The following is an 18,892-nucleotide window of genomic DNA, read 5'->3' as shown; positions in this document are numbered from 1 at the left end:
TCACATATAATTTCAAAGAGTCATCTGATGGCGCCCAAGTGCCAGCACATCACAGGAAAAACCAGATGAGTGACACTATCAGTATGCACGGCAGCGCCATCCATTCATCTCTCATTCATTCATCCTGTTCCCGCTCTCTTTTGATTTTGATTCTGGGTTTTTGTCATTCGCTCAGCTTTCAGACTGTTGTAATGGATTACAGGGGGGGGGGGGGTGTACCTCTGCACACTCTGTGAACACGTGGTGGAAATCACCAACGTCCTTTTTCCCCAGGCACCACCGAGGTCTCATCCTCCTTGACTTACAATAGCTTGCTTTACACGCAATTTAATTCATTGTGTGTTTGCTCACACACACACCCGCACACACGCACACACACACACACACACACACAGACACTTGCCACCACAACTAGATTCAAAAATGTCCTCAAAACAAGCAGCCCTCGACCAACCTTGTGAGTCATAAATCGTGCGGGTGGAGTGGAGGTGGAGAGGGGGAGGGCCAGGGTCACTGTGTTTCCTCCAGAGGCCAGAAGGTGAACTGCAGAGTTCTCCCTCCTGGCCCCTTCATCATCCCTGTGACACAGACAGATTACAGCACCCACGCAGCTTCACCCCTCCAACCAACGCCTTCCCTCTCCTCTCAAAGCAACCCCCCCGCCCCCGCCCCCATTCTATCCAGTCCACCCTAACTTGATCTGCTATTTTTTGCTCCCCTCTTTCCTCGCATTATTTTTCCGTTTCTGTCTTTACAAACCCACCATCTTGACCTGCTGCTAATCAAATCCAGCATCCTTTGACCCTTCAAAAGTGTCTGGTCTCAGTTTCTTTCAGTTCAGTCTGAGTTTTTTTCTTGTATTTCTTCCCTTCATTCCTCTCGGTCCACCATTCCTCTTCCTGCCACCTGACATTATGCGGGAGGGACATCTCAACCCTCAGCACAGTCTGAACCTCCTTATTTCTGAAACTCTGTATGTTCTCCCATCCTCAGATCCTTCCCACTTTCCTTCCAGTTTCACACCCATTTCTCCTCCTAGCACCCTAAACCTGTCCCTGATCTTAGAGCTCATAAATCCTGCACAAGGACATGACGAGGCAACAAGGACTCCATCTATATACTGAATTCTGCTCTGTGCCTCTCTGTCCCTGGATATTACTTTTTTCTTCTTGTCTCATTTGGATCTATTGACTCCAAAACTAAAATATTCTGCTTTGGTTTTTCTTTTCTTTTTTTTTCTTTTTTTTTACTTCCTCTCCATTGTTTCTGCTTTTCTGACACCCTTGTTATGCTCTAGATTTCCATGTCTTATTTATGCACAAGCGGCTTCTAAATAGCTGTCAGTCTGACATCAAGAATAACTACAACATACAGCTAACGCATTAAACACACAAGCACAACCCTTCGGAACAATTGCTATTATTGCTTTGCATTGACGAAAGGACTTACAGCGGTTTATGTGTTGGTTAACGGTGTTTGGCCATGTTTATTGAAAAAGCTGTCCACATGCCCCTTGTTAGGGACTGGATTTCCTGCTGCTGTGGGGATAGCTGCATAATGTGTTGAGGGAATTTACAGCCCCTCCATATAGCCCATGGATACTTAGAAGACATCAAAAGAATTACTGTTTCTCCCTGAGTGGTCCTGGCACCTCTGATACTCATGTTTAGAAGCTGGCAGACACACCGGCAGGGAAATAATTGAGATAGATGTCAACCCCAGAGGGACATAGACATTTGGCTAAAGTTGGGACTGGATTTTATCATCAAAGAAAAGTGAGTTAAACGGCACTGCATTGACCTTGGAAAACAGAGGGACGAGACAGAATAGAAGAAGAGTGAAAGCAAAGATGATAAAACGGCGCTTTTTTTTTTTTTTTTTTTTGCATTCAGCTCAGATTTAGGGAGAAAACGCAGCCAAAGAGAAGAAGACAGAGCCGAAAGAGGTGTGAAAACAGGAGGGACGCAGCGACCAGACAAAGGGACATGATGAGGAATGGCTTCAATTAACCATTACAAGCCAGTCACTCTCAATCAAAGAATCTCTTTGTTCGTTGTCCTTGTCAAAAGAATATCAGTTAAAACACCCCCCCCCTCCCCCTTGCAATACAATCCAATCTGATTAATGCCTTGGAGAGGGGTCTTCGAGAGCAACAGCGTTGATTACAGCTACTTGAAGAGAAGGAGCCACCAGGGACTCTCTGAACAGACAATGTGTGTGTGTGTGGGGGGGGGGGGGGCAGGGGAGGGAATTTGTAAGGTAAGAAGTGAGATGAGGTGACAAAGACTAATTATAATAAAAATGATGAATTATCTATCTTATTTATCAGTAAAAGTAGGAAGCTCATAGTGTCCAGTAGCACCAGGAAGTGGTTTTGGAACATGTGTGTGCAGCGCATACTAAGATCGGAGACCTGAGCTCTCCAGAGCACAGGAAGTCAGTCTTCTGCTGTCGGAGTTCCCCGTCGACGGAACTCTCACCCTTCAAATGTTGACAGTAAAAAAGCTGCCAAAGCAGCTGCCTCTGTGGATGAAAGCTGGAGGAAATGTAAAACTGTAAAAAATTTAAAAAAAAACCACATATATGTGCAACAACTGAAATACCAAATAACCACAAATGATAAAATCTGTGAAGAAAACTTATGGGAAGCAGAATGATAATATGTGAATGTGTGGAAACTTTCCAGTCTCCATACATTCACAAGCATGCATGTGTACAGGAGCGAGGTGCAGACACACACACGCACACACACACACACACACACACACACACACACACACACACACACACACACACACACACACACACACACACACACACACACACACACACACACACACACACACACACACATACACAAACAGCCACCAGCCTGAGGTGGAAGCCATTAATTTTGCCCTCCCATTCCCCCCAGGCTCAGTGGGTGTTAATGATATGGACTGACATGTTATTACAACATCAAAATGATGCTAGCTACAGATGATTATTTCCAAAGGCTTCGGTACAAATCGACTGCGTGACAGATGAGCACAGATGAACAGTTTCTCCGAAACAAGTTCACCCAGCGAGGGATGCTTCTAACAAAAAGTCGACCAAATTAGCCGGGCGAAGCCTGGAGTGTCCGTTAAGTGCGGCGGTCCGACTGTGAGCAGAATAAACCGTTTCCTTTCATCATTTCACATACAAAAAACAGGACTGTTTTATTCCTCTTTGGATTTAACCATGTGAAAAATACACGAATGTGGGTTTGTGACGAAGTATCTAAGCGCATTTGTTTGTGGTGTGTTCGTGTGTCGGCACACAGTGAAGCATCTCGCGAAAAAAGATAAGGCACGACAGTCAATCACAACGTTCGCATATGAAAAGAAATCTGCATAGTGCAAATAAATCTGAGCGTCTGGAGATGAGGAATTCTGTAGACACAGAAACACATAAACACACACACTAGCACACAACTACCATGAAGTTACTAAGGTTGCCCATGTACACTCAATGGGAGGAAATAAATCTATTTTTTCTGTCCGTGGGATGACACAGTGCACCATCTGATGTGGTGCACGCACGTGTTTGACTGCAGGGGTGTCCATGATTGAGTGCATCTTTAAGATTTACCATTCACCACCCCTACATTTAAAAAAAAAAAAATGACAGTGACAAGTACGAATAGGTCATGATGCCATCAAATACCACTTTATCTGCGTGACAAACGCGTAAGAAATGCATCACCGCAGTGCATATTCTTCTTCTAATGGCTCTTATTTTTCCCCCAATCAAACACTTTATCACCAATCAGTGTAAAATATCAACATGGAAGGGCGTTGATTTCTGTTGGATCTTTCATGTGCAGAAATAATTTATGCTTCTTGTATTTAATTATTCATTAAAGCCTCACAGAACAGACAGTGGCTTAGTAATTAAGTCTGAATCAGACACTGTGGCTCATCTAATTATCAACCACTATAAGTTTGTTAACATATTAACCCGCATTAATTAATTATTGATAGCTGCCATTTTTAGATGTTAGTTTGCATTACACATCCTCAGCATGCAGACAAATGGGGGGGAGGGGGGGTTGTAATAGATGCAACTTATTATTATTATTATTATTATTATTATTATTTGCAAATAATCATTTTGTTGTGGTGAAAATATGTAAGTTGGCAGTAATTGCCTTGTTTGATACCAAAAAAAAAAAAAAAAAAAAAATGGATCCAAAGGAATTGCAGAAGCAACAGACAAACTCAATTATAAAAGCAATTGAAATGCTTTGGACTAGAAAGCACCATGAAAGGCTGAAGGGTTTGCATCAGAGCGTCTGCAGATTATGTCGCACTGTTTAGAACATCAAACAAACACAAAGAGGTCTATCAATAGAGACTCTTTTACCAAACATGCCATCACAACAACAAGCCACCAAGGCTCTTTAATGGTAGAGAGAAGGAAAAGGGATCAGACGGAAACAAACAAATGTTGTCACAGCTGAGAAGAAAAAAAAAAAAAGTGAAAATGAGGCACTTAACAACCAAAGGTTGGGAATCTTTATGCACAGCTTCCACCTAAACACATTTGCCCACACACACAGACATCACAGTAACTGAGGCCGAGGTGACTCTTTATCACAGATAGTTGGTTTTTGCGGCTCTTTTTATATTTTTTTTCTCTCTCAAATTCTCCAACAGGGCTGTGCATGTGTGTTCCTCGGGAGGAGGGAGGTCTTGTCAGTGGTCTTTTGAAGAGCTGCAGGTGATAATGGTTCCCAGGTGCAACCATTTACTGGCTCTGGCGTTCCATCCGTATAACAACCCCCCCCCAACAAACACACAAGCACGCACGCACGCATGCACACACACTCAGTAAGGTTCACCTCGACCTGAACTGTGCCTTCCACCATCACTAGTTTTTCATATAACTACCACTGCGTTTGAAGAGTCTGTAGGAAGATCCCACACAAGATCACTATCCGTCCACTCACTACAGCCCCCCCCCCAACATCCCCAAGCAATATAAACATTTCTAAATGTGTGTTTGTATGTGTGACCAGCATTCACTTCCATTAAATGCAATTTTTCTCCTCCGTGGTGGCAAAGCTCCACTCTTCTGTCAACCTGCCAGCCTCCCAGTGGATGTTGACAGGCCAGTTGCCAGCAGTGACCATCTCCACCATTTAAAGGGACATGCATGTCACATTTCCCATAATCACGCTGATGTTGTCAGTCTGACACATCTTTAACAAGGCGACCGTAACTAACTCCGTGTCCCTTCACTGGGAGATGCACAGCGGGCGTGGGGACCCAGTGGCTGTCAATCAAACACAAGCATGCTGACTAACTGGCACCAACATCCCACCTTTGATGCACAGGCTCAGCCTTTGGCCTTAAGCCTGCATCTCTTATTGACTCAGGGCTTCATTACACACACAGTGAGCTTCAGTAATCTCTCTGAAGCTACTCCACACACTCCGACTACAAACAAGGTAGCTGTCAGTCTGCATGATGTTCTACCAAATACATTAGTGGAGTGGCGGGCTTTTTACAGGTAGAGCCTTGTTTTAAGTCAGCATAAATCTGCCTCTAAAATTGTGTCCTCTGGTGTTGAGCTCATCTTTGGTGGTGAACAGACTCCTTCCCATCAAAACAGATACCAGTCCTCTGTCCCACAATGACTACCATAGATTAGATGAGAAAACGGTAAACGGTCCCAAATAATATATTCTTACTCCATGTGCAATAAGAAGCGATGACCATATTTATACTGTGATGCACTAAAATACAGATGCGCAAACAGGAAGTAATGAATTGCTTTTCCTTGTAATGATGAATGAAAATACTTCTGAGTGGTTTAAGAGAATTGACAGAAAGGAGTGATTAAATAAGTGCCAACATAAAACCAAAGATCATAACGCGATCAGCCTTCTCCCATTCTATGTTGGCTGACATCATTCTGATTGAGTGTAGCTTGGTCAGTTTTTGGCGTTGACATCAGAGTGAAAATGATCTTTAGTCTGTCTGTTTGGATGGAGTCGAATTATTATATCTGACAGAAAAACAAGATACAGACACATCTACACGTATTTATACCTTCATTTCTTGACAACCAACGTCTTGTAAGGTTTCACCTTGTTATAGTGAAGAAAAATAACATCTGTTTACAGAGAAAGTCCAACTTCTACTAACTTCTACTCTTCGCAGAGTCTGTCTGTATGTCTGTTGTTCTATCTATCTATCTATCTATCTATCTATCTATCTATCTATCTATCTATCTATCTATCTATCTATCTATCTATCTATCTATCTATCTATCTATCTATCTATCTATCTATCTATCTATCTATCTGTCTACATATTATGACTTGTATTGTACGCCGCTGCATTTAGACTATGACATCACATGTTCAAAACCACGTGGGTCTGCGGGGAATTCTCAATGAAACCACTTTAAAATGAGAGAGCGCTGCATTCATTATTGAGTACGACAGACTTGTGCATGTGTAAGAGCGCAGCCCAGCTGAACAGGCTACGGTCCTCTGGAAAAGGCAGTGAAATCAAGACATCTGCTATAATTCTACAATTCTACCACCAATCATATTTCCAGTATTTTTTCAGCACTAATGAGTCACTGGCATGACTTCTTATTGTAGCTGCTCACTGATGCATGTCTGTTGCTCAACCTATTGTTGATCTAATTACCATGGATGCTGCAGCGAGAAAACAAGTTGTGGCAGAAAAAGCGTGACCCAATGGCGTCTATCTAATTTACATTATCATAGAGTATGCTGCCATTTGCCTTGCTGTGTGATTAATTCATGTGTGTATCATTAATGCAGGAATGTCCAGGGGCAAAGACAAAAGCTCGGTCAATGCGAAATGAAACACACAAGCCGGGCGGTGAAAACTGCGCACACATATGCACTGACTCACGTACTAAACTGAATCTTGAGCTAAAAACATGAGGCGATGTCTCTGTTGTTCTTGTTTTGAGAAGTATTGCTCTGTTTAAACCAACATAAAAAATGATAGTTGACCCAGTGAGACAGAAGGAAGCCACAGGGCCAGTTTAATATGCAGATGAAAAGAGGAACTGCGACAAAATAACGGATTTACACGCAAAACATGTATTGTCTCTCCCTCTTTCTCCATTTCATTCACTCCCTTGTTTCCCATTCCCTCCATTTTCCACTTCCCTCTATTAATTTCATATTATTTTTAGCCTTCACTGCTTTCACTTTCTCCTCTCAATCTGTTCATCGCCCTTGTTTCAGAGCTTCATCTTTTTCTCGATCAATTTAATCAGCTCCCCCACCCCCACCCCTCTCTGTTTTCTGAGGTGTAGCAATCACTTCGCTCTAAACGCTATGGGAGCCAGAGGTAGAATAACAATGGCATATTCCTTCTGAAGTTATAACACACAGCAGCTGGTATAGAGGCTACACAGCCCTGGGAGATCTTCAAACTTCACTGCTGAAGCCACAGAATACAGTTTGGGAAGTGGTGTATTTGGGAAGTGTGAAATGTAGGCGGTGGTGATTACAGCGGTGCATTTAGGGGACCGCGCCATGACTCCGCTGCTGGAGGAGAAGCAGGGGACCAGTGTTTGCTAAGTTAATGGTTTTGAGGATGGGCTTGCTGGAAACATCAACAGCGTGATTCACACTGATGAAGCAAAGTGGGAAAAGCTCCTCTACACAGTTTCAACCATTCCTGTAAGCAAAACTGCCAACCAGTGCCAGAAAAAATGCATTTGTCTCTGCTGCTTGGATGTCAACCACCAGGACAGATACTATGCTGCAGGAAGCCTGCTGGTTTTGGGCTGAGGTTAGCGGCCAAGCAGCGATGTGCCCTCTGAAGTATATTACCCCTGGCTACAGCTCTATTTTAAACTCCCTGACTGTTTAACATGCTAATAAGCACAACTGGTTTAAACCCGCTGCTTCATTCAGCCCCTACTATCTCGAATCCGATGGCGTGCCTTGCAGCTGTGTGGCTGAGGGAGACGGGGACAAATGTGTTTGTCTGCACGCGCGAAAGAGAGATGTAAAAAAAGGAGAATGAAAGAAAGAAGGCAGAGGACAGAAAAGAAGGGGGCAATAGCAGCAAGAGGGAGAAATGTGGTGGCAGCATGTCAGCTTCTGATAAGGGCATTAGTCTGCCCCCTGTGGGTCGGAGGGGGAGAGTGAAACGGCGAGCGATCACACACATGCACACACACACACCTCTCTCTGTGGATATCAGCTTTGTTGTTTTGGACTAGTCAACAAATAACTGATAAGACTTGCGCAGGCAAACATCAACAACTTAACTCACTAGAGTAACCCCTTAAAACTCCTCCATCCAAACCTACACATAAAACACAGTTAGTTATACATACATACATACTGTTAAGCAATCGTGAAAAAAAAAGTGCCCCTTCATAGTGTGAATACAAGCCCAGTGATGCAAGCCAAGGCTGCAGAATCCTGTGGGACTGACGCCTCTTTCATGTCAAACATGGGATCCATCCTAAATGGAGCGAGGACTTTTATTTACCGAGCTAATTGACTGCAGGCGCATGTAGAGCCAGCTCCAAACAATGCACCAGATTTTGTATTCATAACTGAGTGTTTGAAGGACACAAGATAATCCCTGCAGTTCATGCTATGCAGCAAAAACTTGGACAAGACTCAATAGCGCTGCAACATTGTCTGCTGAAATAAAATGATGGATTACTGTACTATTTCCTGTTTGCCATGTTAAAACAATGTTATGTGACACAGCAGGCCTACTCTAGCAATGTCAACACCAGGGCGCAACCGACAAGATGAAAAAGTGGGAGATTTAGACAAAAAAAGGAGGAAAAAATGGTGAAAGAGTAGGAAGGCTCTAATTTGAAGAATATAAAGCGAGATGAATGCAGCAGAATTACACAGCCACAACTTCCACAAAGAAATAGATATTACTCTGTGAAGTCTACCACTCATTACCATTGTGGTAGGAGGGAGGAGGATGAGTGTAGGCTGTGGCAGATGGATGACAGGGAGGCATGAGGCTAAGGACAGAAATCCCCAGAGCCTTTCTAAGAGCTGGTTAGTCGAAGCACAATGGCCACAGAAGAGTCTGTGAAGTGCAGCGAGTCAAGAAGTATAAAGTACCTGACCGTGCATGAACAGGAGTCTTGGGACAGAATATTCTATTACTATATAAAGGCAGAAATACAGCGAGTTCTGAGGTGTAAGGGGCACACCGAGGATAACAGTCTTCGTATCATCTGTCAAATTGTCTCTTATCTATTTCTTTCCCTTTTCATCATCTTTTCTCACTTTTATCAGTGTGAACTTATGAAGATGTGGGTGAAAAAAAAAAATCAAAGTTCTGCTATCAAATTTGCAGTTTCTTTGTAGACCTAGTGACATCTGAAGCATGGAGACACAGCTAACCTACATTTTTTAATGCGGTCCAAATCAACTGGCTGCCTGCCTCAAACATCAGACTCCACTGCACTTGGAAACTGATTGTGACTGACAGAGGGGGCCGTGGAGGACTGTGGGTGCAGCCTGAGTGACAGGTCTGTGGCTAAGTCATCGGTGTGACCCTGGGGACTAAAAGTTTCCCAGGTGTGTGTGGGGGGTGACAGGTAAAGAGATGATTTTCTCCTCCTGGAAGCACTTGATTTTTGTGCAAATGAAGCCCAAGAAGTGCAGTAGGGTCCTGTTATGTCTTTCTCAGTATGTATAATAGCATTCATGCCATAGGCGATAAAATGGTGTGACTTCACAGATGCTGGCTGTTGGGAAAAAATTAAAAAATGGGCCAATTTAACCTCTGCAGTGCCATAGAAGATAAATGTTGCGTCATTAGAGACGACTAAGAACGACATTTAAGAATGTCTTTTCCATTGCTCACCATTAAGTGAGAGCTTAGGACATAAGACAGATTACATGCATTGTAGTTCAATGACACAAGGGAATCAGAGCTTTGAAACACCTAATTAATCATGAGTAACTATAATTATTTTTAGATTAAAGAATTCATACTTTTACTATTTTTAGATGAAAGAATTCATATTTCCATCTTCCTGTCATACACCAAATTCCCACTCATGATTTATTACACACAATGTAATAGCCAAACCATGGACTATTACACAGCACCATGATGCTGATGAATGAAGGACAACGTTATGGCTCCCTGGTAATAATTACTTATTATAGGAATTAATATATAACAACGACTGACTAACAAATATATTAGAGTAAAATCCAAAGGAAACATTTCTATGCCGACATATAAATATAAAATTCTCAGATGCTACAGACATAACATATTCCAAACATACCATAAACATAAAAATAGCAAAGAATATAATTTGTGCTATAAATAATGTGCAACATATTTTGGGGTATGCATTGTACAGTTGTAAACCATGAACATGTTCATATCTGTTGAAATACATTTGACCTCTTGCCTTTAGTTTAGTCACATTTTACCCAATAATATCTTCTAAGTGAGATCACAATCATTATTACATTGTTGGAAAATTGGCTATAATCTGCAGAAATAATTATTATGGTATACATTGTCAAAATTCTCCCCAGATTTCGCTGCATCTCCACAGAGTACCCTGACATGTGAAACATGTATTCATTAAAGCCAGTTAAGGAAATTGGAACGGTAAACGAGAATGTTTCATAATATTGCTAATGTTGCTGACTTTAAATGTAATTATACCAAAAATGTGGGTTTTTCTTTACAATCTTAACTCTTGTGGTGCTATCGTGTGTCCACCTTCGTCCAGCAGTGTCTCTACGCTCTAAGGAACACATGAACGTGACAAAGGCAACGCTACCACTGCGGTCTGCGCTTTGTGTAGAGTACAAAAAAAGAAATAATGGAACTGCCAGATTTAAGTATGCTTTCACAGGGGCTAGTCTTTTCACTGCTTTAAGTTCAGGCTGCGAGTTTGATTTTTGATAACACTTAATTAAATTTAAAGAGACTTTTGGGACGGTAATAGAGCGCAGGTATCTGCATTCTACTGAGTGCCAGTCTGCATGATTTTATTTATCTTTTTTGGAACACAGCAGCTCCGATCATTTGCTCAGGACTTGCTGTGAGCAGTTGTCATGCGGATACTTTAACTAAGATCATTACGGAAACACTGGTGCAAACATAATTGTTTGTGAAATTTGAGTCTAATTTGAGTCTATTAACATCATTTTTAGCCACAAAAAATACAACTGAAGAGCCAACAAACAATTTTACCACAAGCTGGTGGAGGTAAAATAAAGGACAAATTAATGTAGTTTAAGATTGTTGTTAAAAAAGAAACCTCACAAATTTCAGCCCTCCAATTTAAAACTCCAGATCATGGCTTTTTTAATGCCAGAATTTAGAATGGACCAGACTTGTCCAACTAACAGGCAGAGAGGGGAAAGTAAAATATAAATGTATTATTGATTGTTGAGAGGGCACATTGCTGTCATCCAGTCTGACAGCTATTAACTAATGATACAACCGATCCAGACACTCTGGGCTTAATGTCTGAAATATATGTACATTAATGCATGCTTAAACTGGCTAAAGTTCCTCGGCAGACTTCTCTGTGGAAGAAAACTTAATACGACAGGCGTAGTTTCACCAAGATTTAGTGCTGAAAAGTGCCATTTCCCTCCCAAAGCCAAAGGCAGCCATGCTTCCATTATTATTGCTAATCTGTCATTGTCATTTAAATAAAACGATTACATGTTCTAATGCCTTTTTTTTTGTGGACTTATAGATCTAACATTCTACTAGATTGCAAACTGGGAGCATTGGTCAGATTTTGTGACGCAGCAGGGTGCTGTGCTGCTGCTGTGCCTTTTAAAGAGAGCTCTGGCAGGACTGTGTGGGTGTGCACAGACCGCAACTGAGTGACATTTCCATGGCTTATTTATTTATTTGTTTGCATTTTATAGCCTGGGACAAATGACACCCTTGAGACTCTTAGTGGATGATGGAGTGTGTTGACGTTACTTTGAACATACCCTGTGATTGCAGAGTTGAATTTTCCTTCAAATTTTAACGGTTTTGAATGACAGGTATGAGACATGATTGTGTGTGTGTGTGTGTGTGAGTTATCAGGCACTTCTGTTTTATTATTAAGTGCAATGTCGGATGTGTCAGAGCTTTCAAAGAAGAAAAATGTCTGCGGTCTTAAATGTACTATTGTGGCTCTCAGAGGTCAATGGTGGTCGAGACGTCAAATCTAAAAATCATTAAAAAATTATGTCTGATTCTTTGAGTGCATCAGAGGGTAGATTGTTCCCTTTCCAGATATTCACAAACTGATCTATGGAAAACAACTTTAACACAAGTAAGAAAATGGACTCAGGGAATGATCATGTTAAAGTTCCCAGAACTTCCATGTAAACAGGTTGTGTGTAGCAATGGAGGAACTGAGACGTTCTAAATTACAGCCATGTTGGACGTACTGATGTAACAGTTCATCAGTAAAGCTGCTGCAGAGCTCATCGGTGATATCTCAGCTTTGTAGCAGCATGTCAGGATATGTTGCAGGGTAAAGATGTTAAAGGCAATCTTATTCAGACGATGACATCTTCAGCATGGGCCTTTTTTTGTCCAGAGAGCAACAGGGTCACATTGAGCTTCCTGCAGAGACAGGTTTTCTTGTAGCTCAATCAATTCCATTTGCAGAGGAGCTGCATTGACCCTGGGGCGGTTTAGCTGTGCTTCCAGTGAGAGCTCTGTGACATTTCTGGCAAGAAATGGATTTTAAATGTACAGCAGAACTTGTTTTTCATGATGTGATCCTCAAAGTACATTTGTGATTTTTTTTTTTCTTTTACCAGGAAGTCAGCATGGATCAGATGGCGTTATTTTTCTATTGTTTGGAGCAACATGCCCTACTGTGTTTCAAGTATGCTTCCAGTTTCCTCACACTGCAGACATGAGGTCCCTCGATGTGCTGCTCCTCGCCCGAAGCGTCTTAAGGTCACTGAAATGGGACGCCACATCAAAAATGCAAACAGCTTCAATTGTCTCTTCCATTTTTTGAGGAAGTCTTTGCTCTTGACTTTTGTATCTGTGTCCCCAGACAGAAAGGCCTGAATCTCAGTGTAACTGACCCCCAAATACTCTGATACATCTTTACAGACCTCCCTCCACTTTATTGTGGAGGAGCAAATCGTCAGAAGTTGCACTACCTCTGCCAGAAAGGTATGCAGGAGCCACTGCAGTGCAGAAAATGCCTTTGAATATCTGACAAGTCTCATCATAGCAGTCATTACTTCTGAGAATAATGCAGAGCACCCAGCACACAGAACTGTTTGGCAGATTGTGCGCCAATATATCAGCCCAGGGAGGAAAAAGGTTTTAGGCATGACACCAATCACCTCTCTATCCCTGTTATAAATAATCATCCACGTGGGTTCATCTGGCAATTGTTCCTTTTTCATGCCATCACAAAGTTCCTGAAGCAAGAAGCCTCAGCTCATCTTACCGCACAAGAAACATTCATTTCTCTTTTATTTGATTCTTTTTTCTTTTCTTCTGGACTTCACCATATTACTCATATATTCTCTTGTGTTTGCCTGGAATGCACACCGCTCTCAGGCAAGCCCCTACTCTCACTCTGTTATAAATGTTATAGTTATTCTGATACAGCCAATTATTCTGCTTGCATGACTATTTGGACATGTATGTCGTCAAGGTTACCACACGGCTCTATGACTGTTATTAAACCGCAAATGAAAACACAGTGGTAGGTTTTGAGGCGCCTCGGTTCTTTTCTATTCTTTCTTTTTCTTTGTTTCACTTTTTCAGAACAACAACAGCAATGACTGGCGGGCAGCTGAGCAATGACAGATGAAGTGATTGTTTTTTATAGAACAGACATGTTGACTTATTTTCTTAAGAAGAGCCCCAGTGCAACCAGTAACATTCGCCATGTCCTCATTCAATTTCACAGTTAGTCATGACACTGAGCCAGCAGGCACAATAACAGGGTCCTGAAATTAGATTACCTAAAAGGACTGCAGCCATGATTATCAGTTTTATTGGTTACACTTGTGCTTTTCCTGCAAAGTGTCTGCTGTGAAAAAAAAAAAAAAAAAAGCAGCATTTTGGCACACAGTGGCAGACAATTTTCTTTTCCAGATAACAACATAACTTAATAGTTATTGATAAAGTGATTAGGCTACCTTTATAAGTAACAGTCAAAACTGTCTGAGTGACATTTGGATCAATCTAAAAATATTATTGGCAGGGGTTTTGGAAATAGCTACAAACCAGTGTGAATCCATCAATTCTCATCAGCTGAGTGTTGTTGATGGGAGGCTGTGAGGCAGGAAACAGCAGAACCCCAGAAACAATTAGGGGTTATTTTAAAGCTGCAGCATATCTAAGAATTTCCATCATCCTCAAACTCCTACTTTAAAAAAACCATCAAGATTTAAGACTTCAAGTGATTGTCTTTGGTCAAAACAGCTCATAATATTAACACCAGTGTAAATGCCTCAGGGAATTGATATAGCTCATGAAGCTATTTGCATTTTAAATGAGAAGAACAACTGCGCTATTATTTAAATGATATTTTTTCCATCAAAATAAAACATTAGTTAATTCACAGCGCAAAGTTATGCATCACTCAACGTGTGGGGAGTCCAGAGAGGAGAGATATATTGGAACAAGGTGAGAACCATGCCGGTTTTCTAACCTTATAAAAAGACATGCAGAAAGGGTAATAAGCAGGAGGACTTTATAGGAAGTGAGAAAGTTATAATTAAATGTCCAGCGTGGCATGATATTAAAGACGTACATGGAAAATAATTCTCCCACATGTAGATTACATGCAGTGTAGATTCTGATTCATGAGTGAATCAACATACTGCTATTAATATGAGATGGTGAAATGAAATTGGGGGAATATTAAATTATTCAAAACGTTCTGTATGAAATATAAAGTAGTGACCTTCACAAAACTGCTGGTGGAATTTTCTGTGTATCTCTGTATATTAGCCTGAGGTGGGTGAGGGGTGTGTGGGGGGGTGAGGGTATGTCATGCTAATGGCAACAGCGTGTATTTACTGTGAGCTGAGTCATATGGGGGGGGGGGGGGCTTCTTTGGAAGTAGTGTATGCTCTCCCACCTCGAGGATTATTAAGTGCAGCTTCAGTGGCCTTCCTGCCCTCTCCGCAGTGACTCTGGTCAAAGGGTAGACACTGCTCCCCCGTCCCGGCCACTACTTCCAGGTTGCGAGATGGATCTTTTGGCTGCCCGAGGTTCCTCACCCGGTACACTCGGCGACTGGTGGTGTCAGATACGTAAAGAACCTCCCCCATCGGATCCATGGCCAGGTAGTACTTGTGAGCAGGGCTGGTGCTGGTGAGACAACACGTGCAAGGTCATACACGAGTAAATACTGAAGGCTAAGCTAGTTTAAACGGTAGATCTGAATAAGTATTCTTATGTGCGAGGCAACAGACTTTTACAGAGTTTCTATATATATGCAAACTGCTTCTGTTTTTGTTTTTTGGTAGTTTATTGAAATCTAATTTTACTGAGTAATCATGACTAGAAAACACCATCAACTGAAGTAAAACCACAGGTAAGCAAGTCATCCATATAAATAGGATTAGCACAGGAATTAATCTGTGTCTCTGTTGCAGCAACAAGATGAATTTTAAATGCTACAAATGCTGAGAGCCACCGTGCCCTAATAATAGTTATATGTGATAATCACATTCATGGGATTTTGATTCAGCCTGTGTTAAAAAAAACATTGTTAAGAGGGCTATGCATTCATAGGTGCACCTCAGACTAACTAACAATCCTGCACAGCAAAGACATGGATTCTGAATATAAGATTTGTTGCTTCCATTTGTTGTCACTTCAATATGGAAGTAAATGGGCTCAACTTGTGGAACAAATACATAAAGTAGATTCTATACTGTATGCTACTTATGGTTGACATATTCACAATAGCAACAACACAAAGTGGGGATTATTTTATTTTTTGGGGGGGTTTTAAAATAAATCCCAGTCACTCTTACATCAACATTAGACACCTAATTTCTTGTTAAAAGAAAACACAGACTATGGATTAAAATAGATGTTGGTTTGTCAGCATAAATATTCCCACATGCAGGCTAGATGAGGTGGAGAACCAGGGCGTATATTCACAAATCTTACTCAAATCCCAACACAACTGATCTGATACCCTGTTTGCGAGAGTCATTTTGTATTATATGAATGTCAGAACGTTTCGTTTTCAGTTTATGTCCTCTATTTAGTTGAAGCGCTGGTAAATATTGTCTTTAATAGTTACTTTTTACCACTATGGCACAAGCTAAAGTGAGAGCAGCAGGATAAATAAGAGGGGGGGACATGCATTAAGCACCCAAACCAAAACTCTAGAAGATCCAAAGAAGACAAATGGGTGCAGAAAAAGTGAAAAAAAAAAAAAAAACCTCAACAACTTAGTATAAGTTCTAGTATAAGACCTATAACCTCAGAATGCTATGTGGAAGAAACACCATGTTACAAAACAATCAGTTTTAATCAGTGTCTTATGGCCATCAGTATGAGCCTCAGGCTCGGGTTAGCGCACTACGAACACTGACTTCATTTACCCTCGTATTGATTTCGAGCTGCTTACTGTATATCATGTAGGAGGAGGGTCAACTCTGTGGGTGTGTCACTGTGCAGAGAAATCTTGACTTTCTTCTCTACAATCTGCAGTTCAGTCATTACAGAACACCTTCGACATTCTCAGGTTAGTGTATTTTAAGACTTCAGCTCAATGTCTTTCAAAAAACTCTGATGGAAAATCTTCATTTTGATCCCTTAATAATCTCAAGAACCGATTTCCAACTGATGACTTAATAGTTTGAAATCTAGTGTCAGCCGGGTCTGGTCATAGGCTTCCTCCCAATTAAACCTGAAGACACTTTGTGTGAACTTTTCTCCATCGAGAGTTGGGAAGAAAAGTCGTCCAAGGGAAATTCAAATTACTTAATTAAAATGTATTTCATTTACAATTGTCAGCAGACCTAAAAACAAGTTCTCCCAAGCTGCTAATAGGCAGCTATAATTTATGTTTGCCTCTGACAGACGTATGCAAGGAGAGTATCCTGCCCCCTCAAACCTTTATTCTCTAAAGAGGAAACCTCTTTCCAGATATTAGCCTGATCCTTCTTGTAACCCAGAAGAAAACCCCGTCACAAAGGCAACGGCGCTGTCAGTCATCTAGTCCATTAAGTGCATAACTGTTTACAGAGCGCTGCACTGAACTGGACATACATAATTTAAACTTGATCCTAGGAGAGTTACTCACCAAGATTCAAAGTGTGCCACTGCTCGGCAAAGCATATCATATTTGCTCTCTTGAAGCGCTCACACACCTCACATGGAGACTGGTCCTGATTACAGATCGCTTCACCTGTCTTCTTCTCAATTAGAGGCTCAAAGCTCTGAATACGTACATCTATTTATTCAGTGGAAGGGAAATGAACAACAACAACAACAACAGCAGCAGCTCAAATGATTCCTCTCCATACTCCCCCAGCTCCCTCCACACATACTAAGAAAACAATAATCAGAGTTGATAGACACAGTGATCCGGCTGTGCCTGACTGTCTCTATGAATCGACCATATGGGCTCTCTGATAATATTGTCGAGGACTCTCTCCCCTATTTACTTTACTCCTATCTCAAACTCTTGAAGAGAAAAAAATAGACAATGATTTTACGGTGAGCACATCCCATATTATCTCCCTGTGGAAGGCACCTTGTTTTGAAGGCCTGTTGCCTGCTAGGCACTTTGCTGGGAAGAATGTGAAGCGAAAAGCTTTGAAAGCTGAATATGAATGAATAATTAATGCATTTGACTTGGGAGAACAATAGCATAGAATAAAAGAGAAACCCTAAGATGCTGCTAACGGTAAAAAGCTGCTCTGGAGAAATTGGAGGAAGCAGGAACTAAAGGTTGAGGAAAGATTGTCCAGAGCGCCTTCAGAGGAATGCAGTCAGCGGAGGAGGTTCCCAACCTTTCACTTCTTTTTACTAACCACTTCTGTCAGCTGAGTCAAGTGTGCTCCTAAGAATTTATTTTAGCTATTATAGCTATTAATTATACAAAAGAGATTGCAGTAATACTAGCGTTTAGAATATTTATCTCAAAGAACTGTAAATTGCTTCTGTTGTTTTCAATAAATTTTCCATTTCTCTGCTATGCTTTTTAGTTTATTACTTTAAGTGCATAATTTGAAGTACTTTACTTTTAGTTAGTGGATAAAACAATATTATTATGAATTAAATTTGGAATAATTTTTCAGAAACTGTTTTAATCGGTTAGGTAGCTTTAGCTGTCTACCTTTACCTAACTATTATCAATTACAATTAACTATTGGCTGAAAAAACTCTATCCAATAATAGTTTGTTTTTCCTATCCTCACTGGTTCTCTTATTGATGACATGCCGTGTTTACTTTCTACTGCTGGCTCAATATGTGGCTCTTTTGCGCAACTTTGATTCAATTAATTTAGCTACTCCAATGTCTTTTAAGCTGACATGTACAGAAGTAGCCCTTGGGGTACCAAGTACCCCTGGTTGGAATCTCAGGCTGTGCAGAACAGTTTTATCATGGTGTGTGCATCGCATACACACACACAAATGGACTGATGCAGTATAAACCTAAACATTCAGAGGGTCATTCTTATTTGTGTGGTTGGAAATGGTGGCATGCTAGATATTGCACCTTGGAAAATCCTCTCTTGTCAAAGCTGTAAAACCCTCTGCCTCTCTCACCAACAACCACAAGTACACACACACACACACACACACACACACACACACACACACACACACACACACACACACACACACACACACACACACACACTATAATCTTGATATAACCCCTG

General features: G+C 41.2%; 1 protein-coding gene across 1 annotated transcript in view; it reads right to left on the bottom strand.

Annotated features, from left to right (window-relative positions):
- tenm1 (teneurin transmembrane protein 1) overlaps positions 1 to 18,892 on the bottom strand; it is a 153,797-nt gene that overhangs the window by 27,293 nt on the left and 107,612 nt on the right. The window contains exon 21 of the mRNA XM_068325098.1: positions 15,118 to 15,350. Within this exon, the coding sequence (XP_068181199.1) occupies positions 15,118 to 15,350 (233 nt within the window). The remainder of the gene's footprint in view (positions 1 to 15,117; positions 15,351 to 18,892) is intronic.

The sequence above is a fragment of the Antennarius striatus genome, chromosome 10, assembly GCF_040054535.1.
Source record: "Antennarius striatus isolate MH-2024 chromosome 10, ASM4005453v1, whole genome shotgun sequence".
Lineage (NCBI taxonomy): Eukaryota > Metazoa > Chordata > Actinopteri > Lophiiformes > Antennariidae > Antennarius > Antennarius striatus.
The sequence above is the reverse complement of the archived record's forward strand: the minus strand, read 5'-3'. Positions and strand labels throughout refer to the sequence as shown.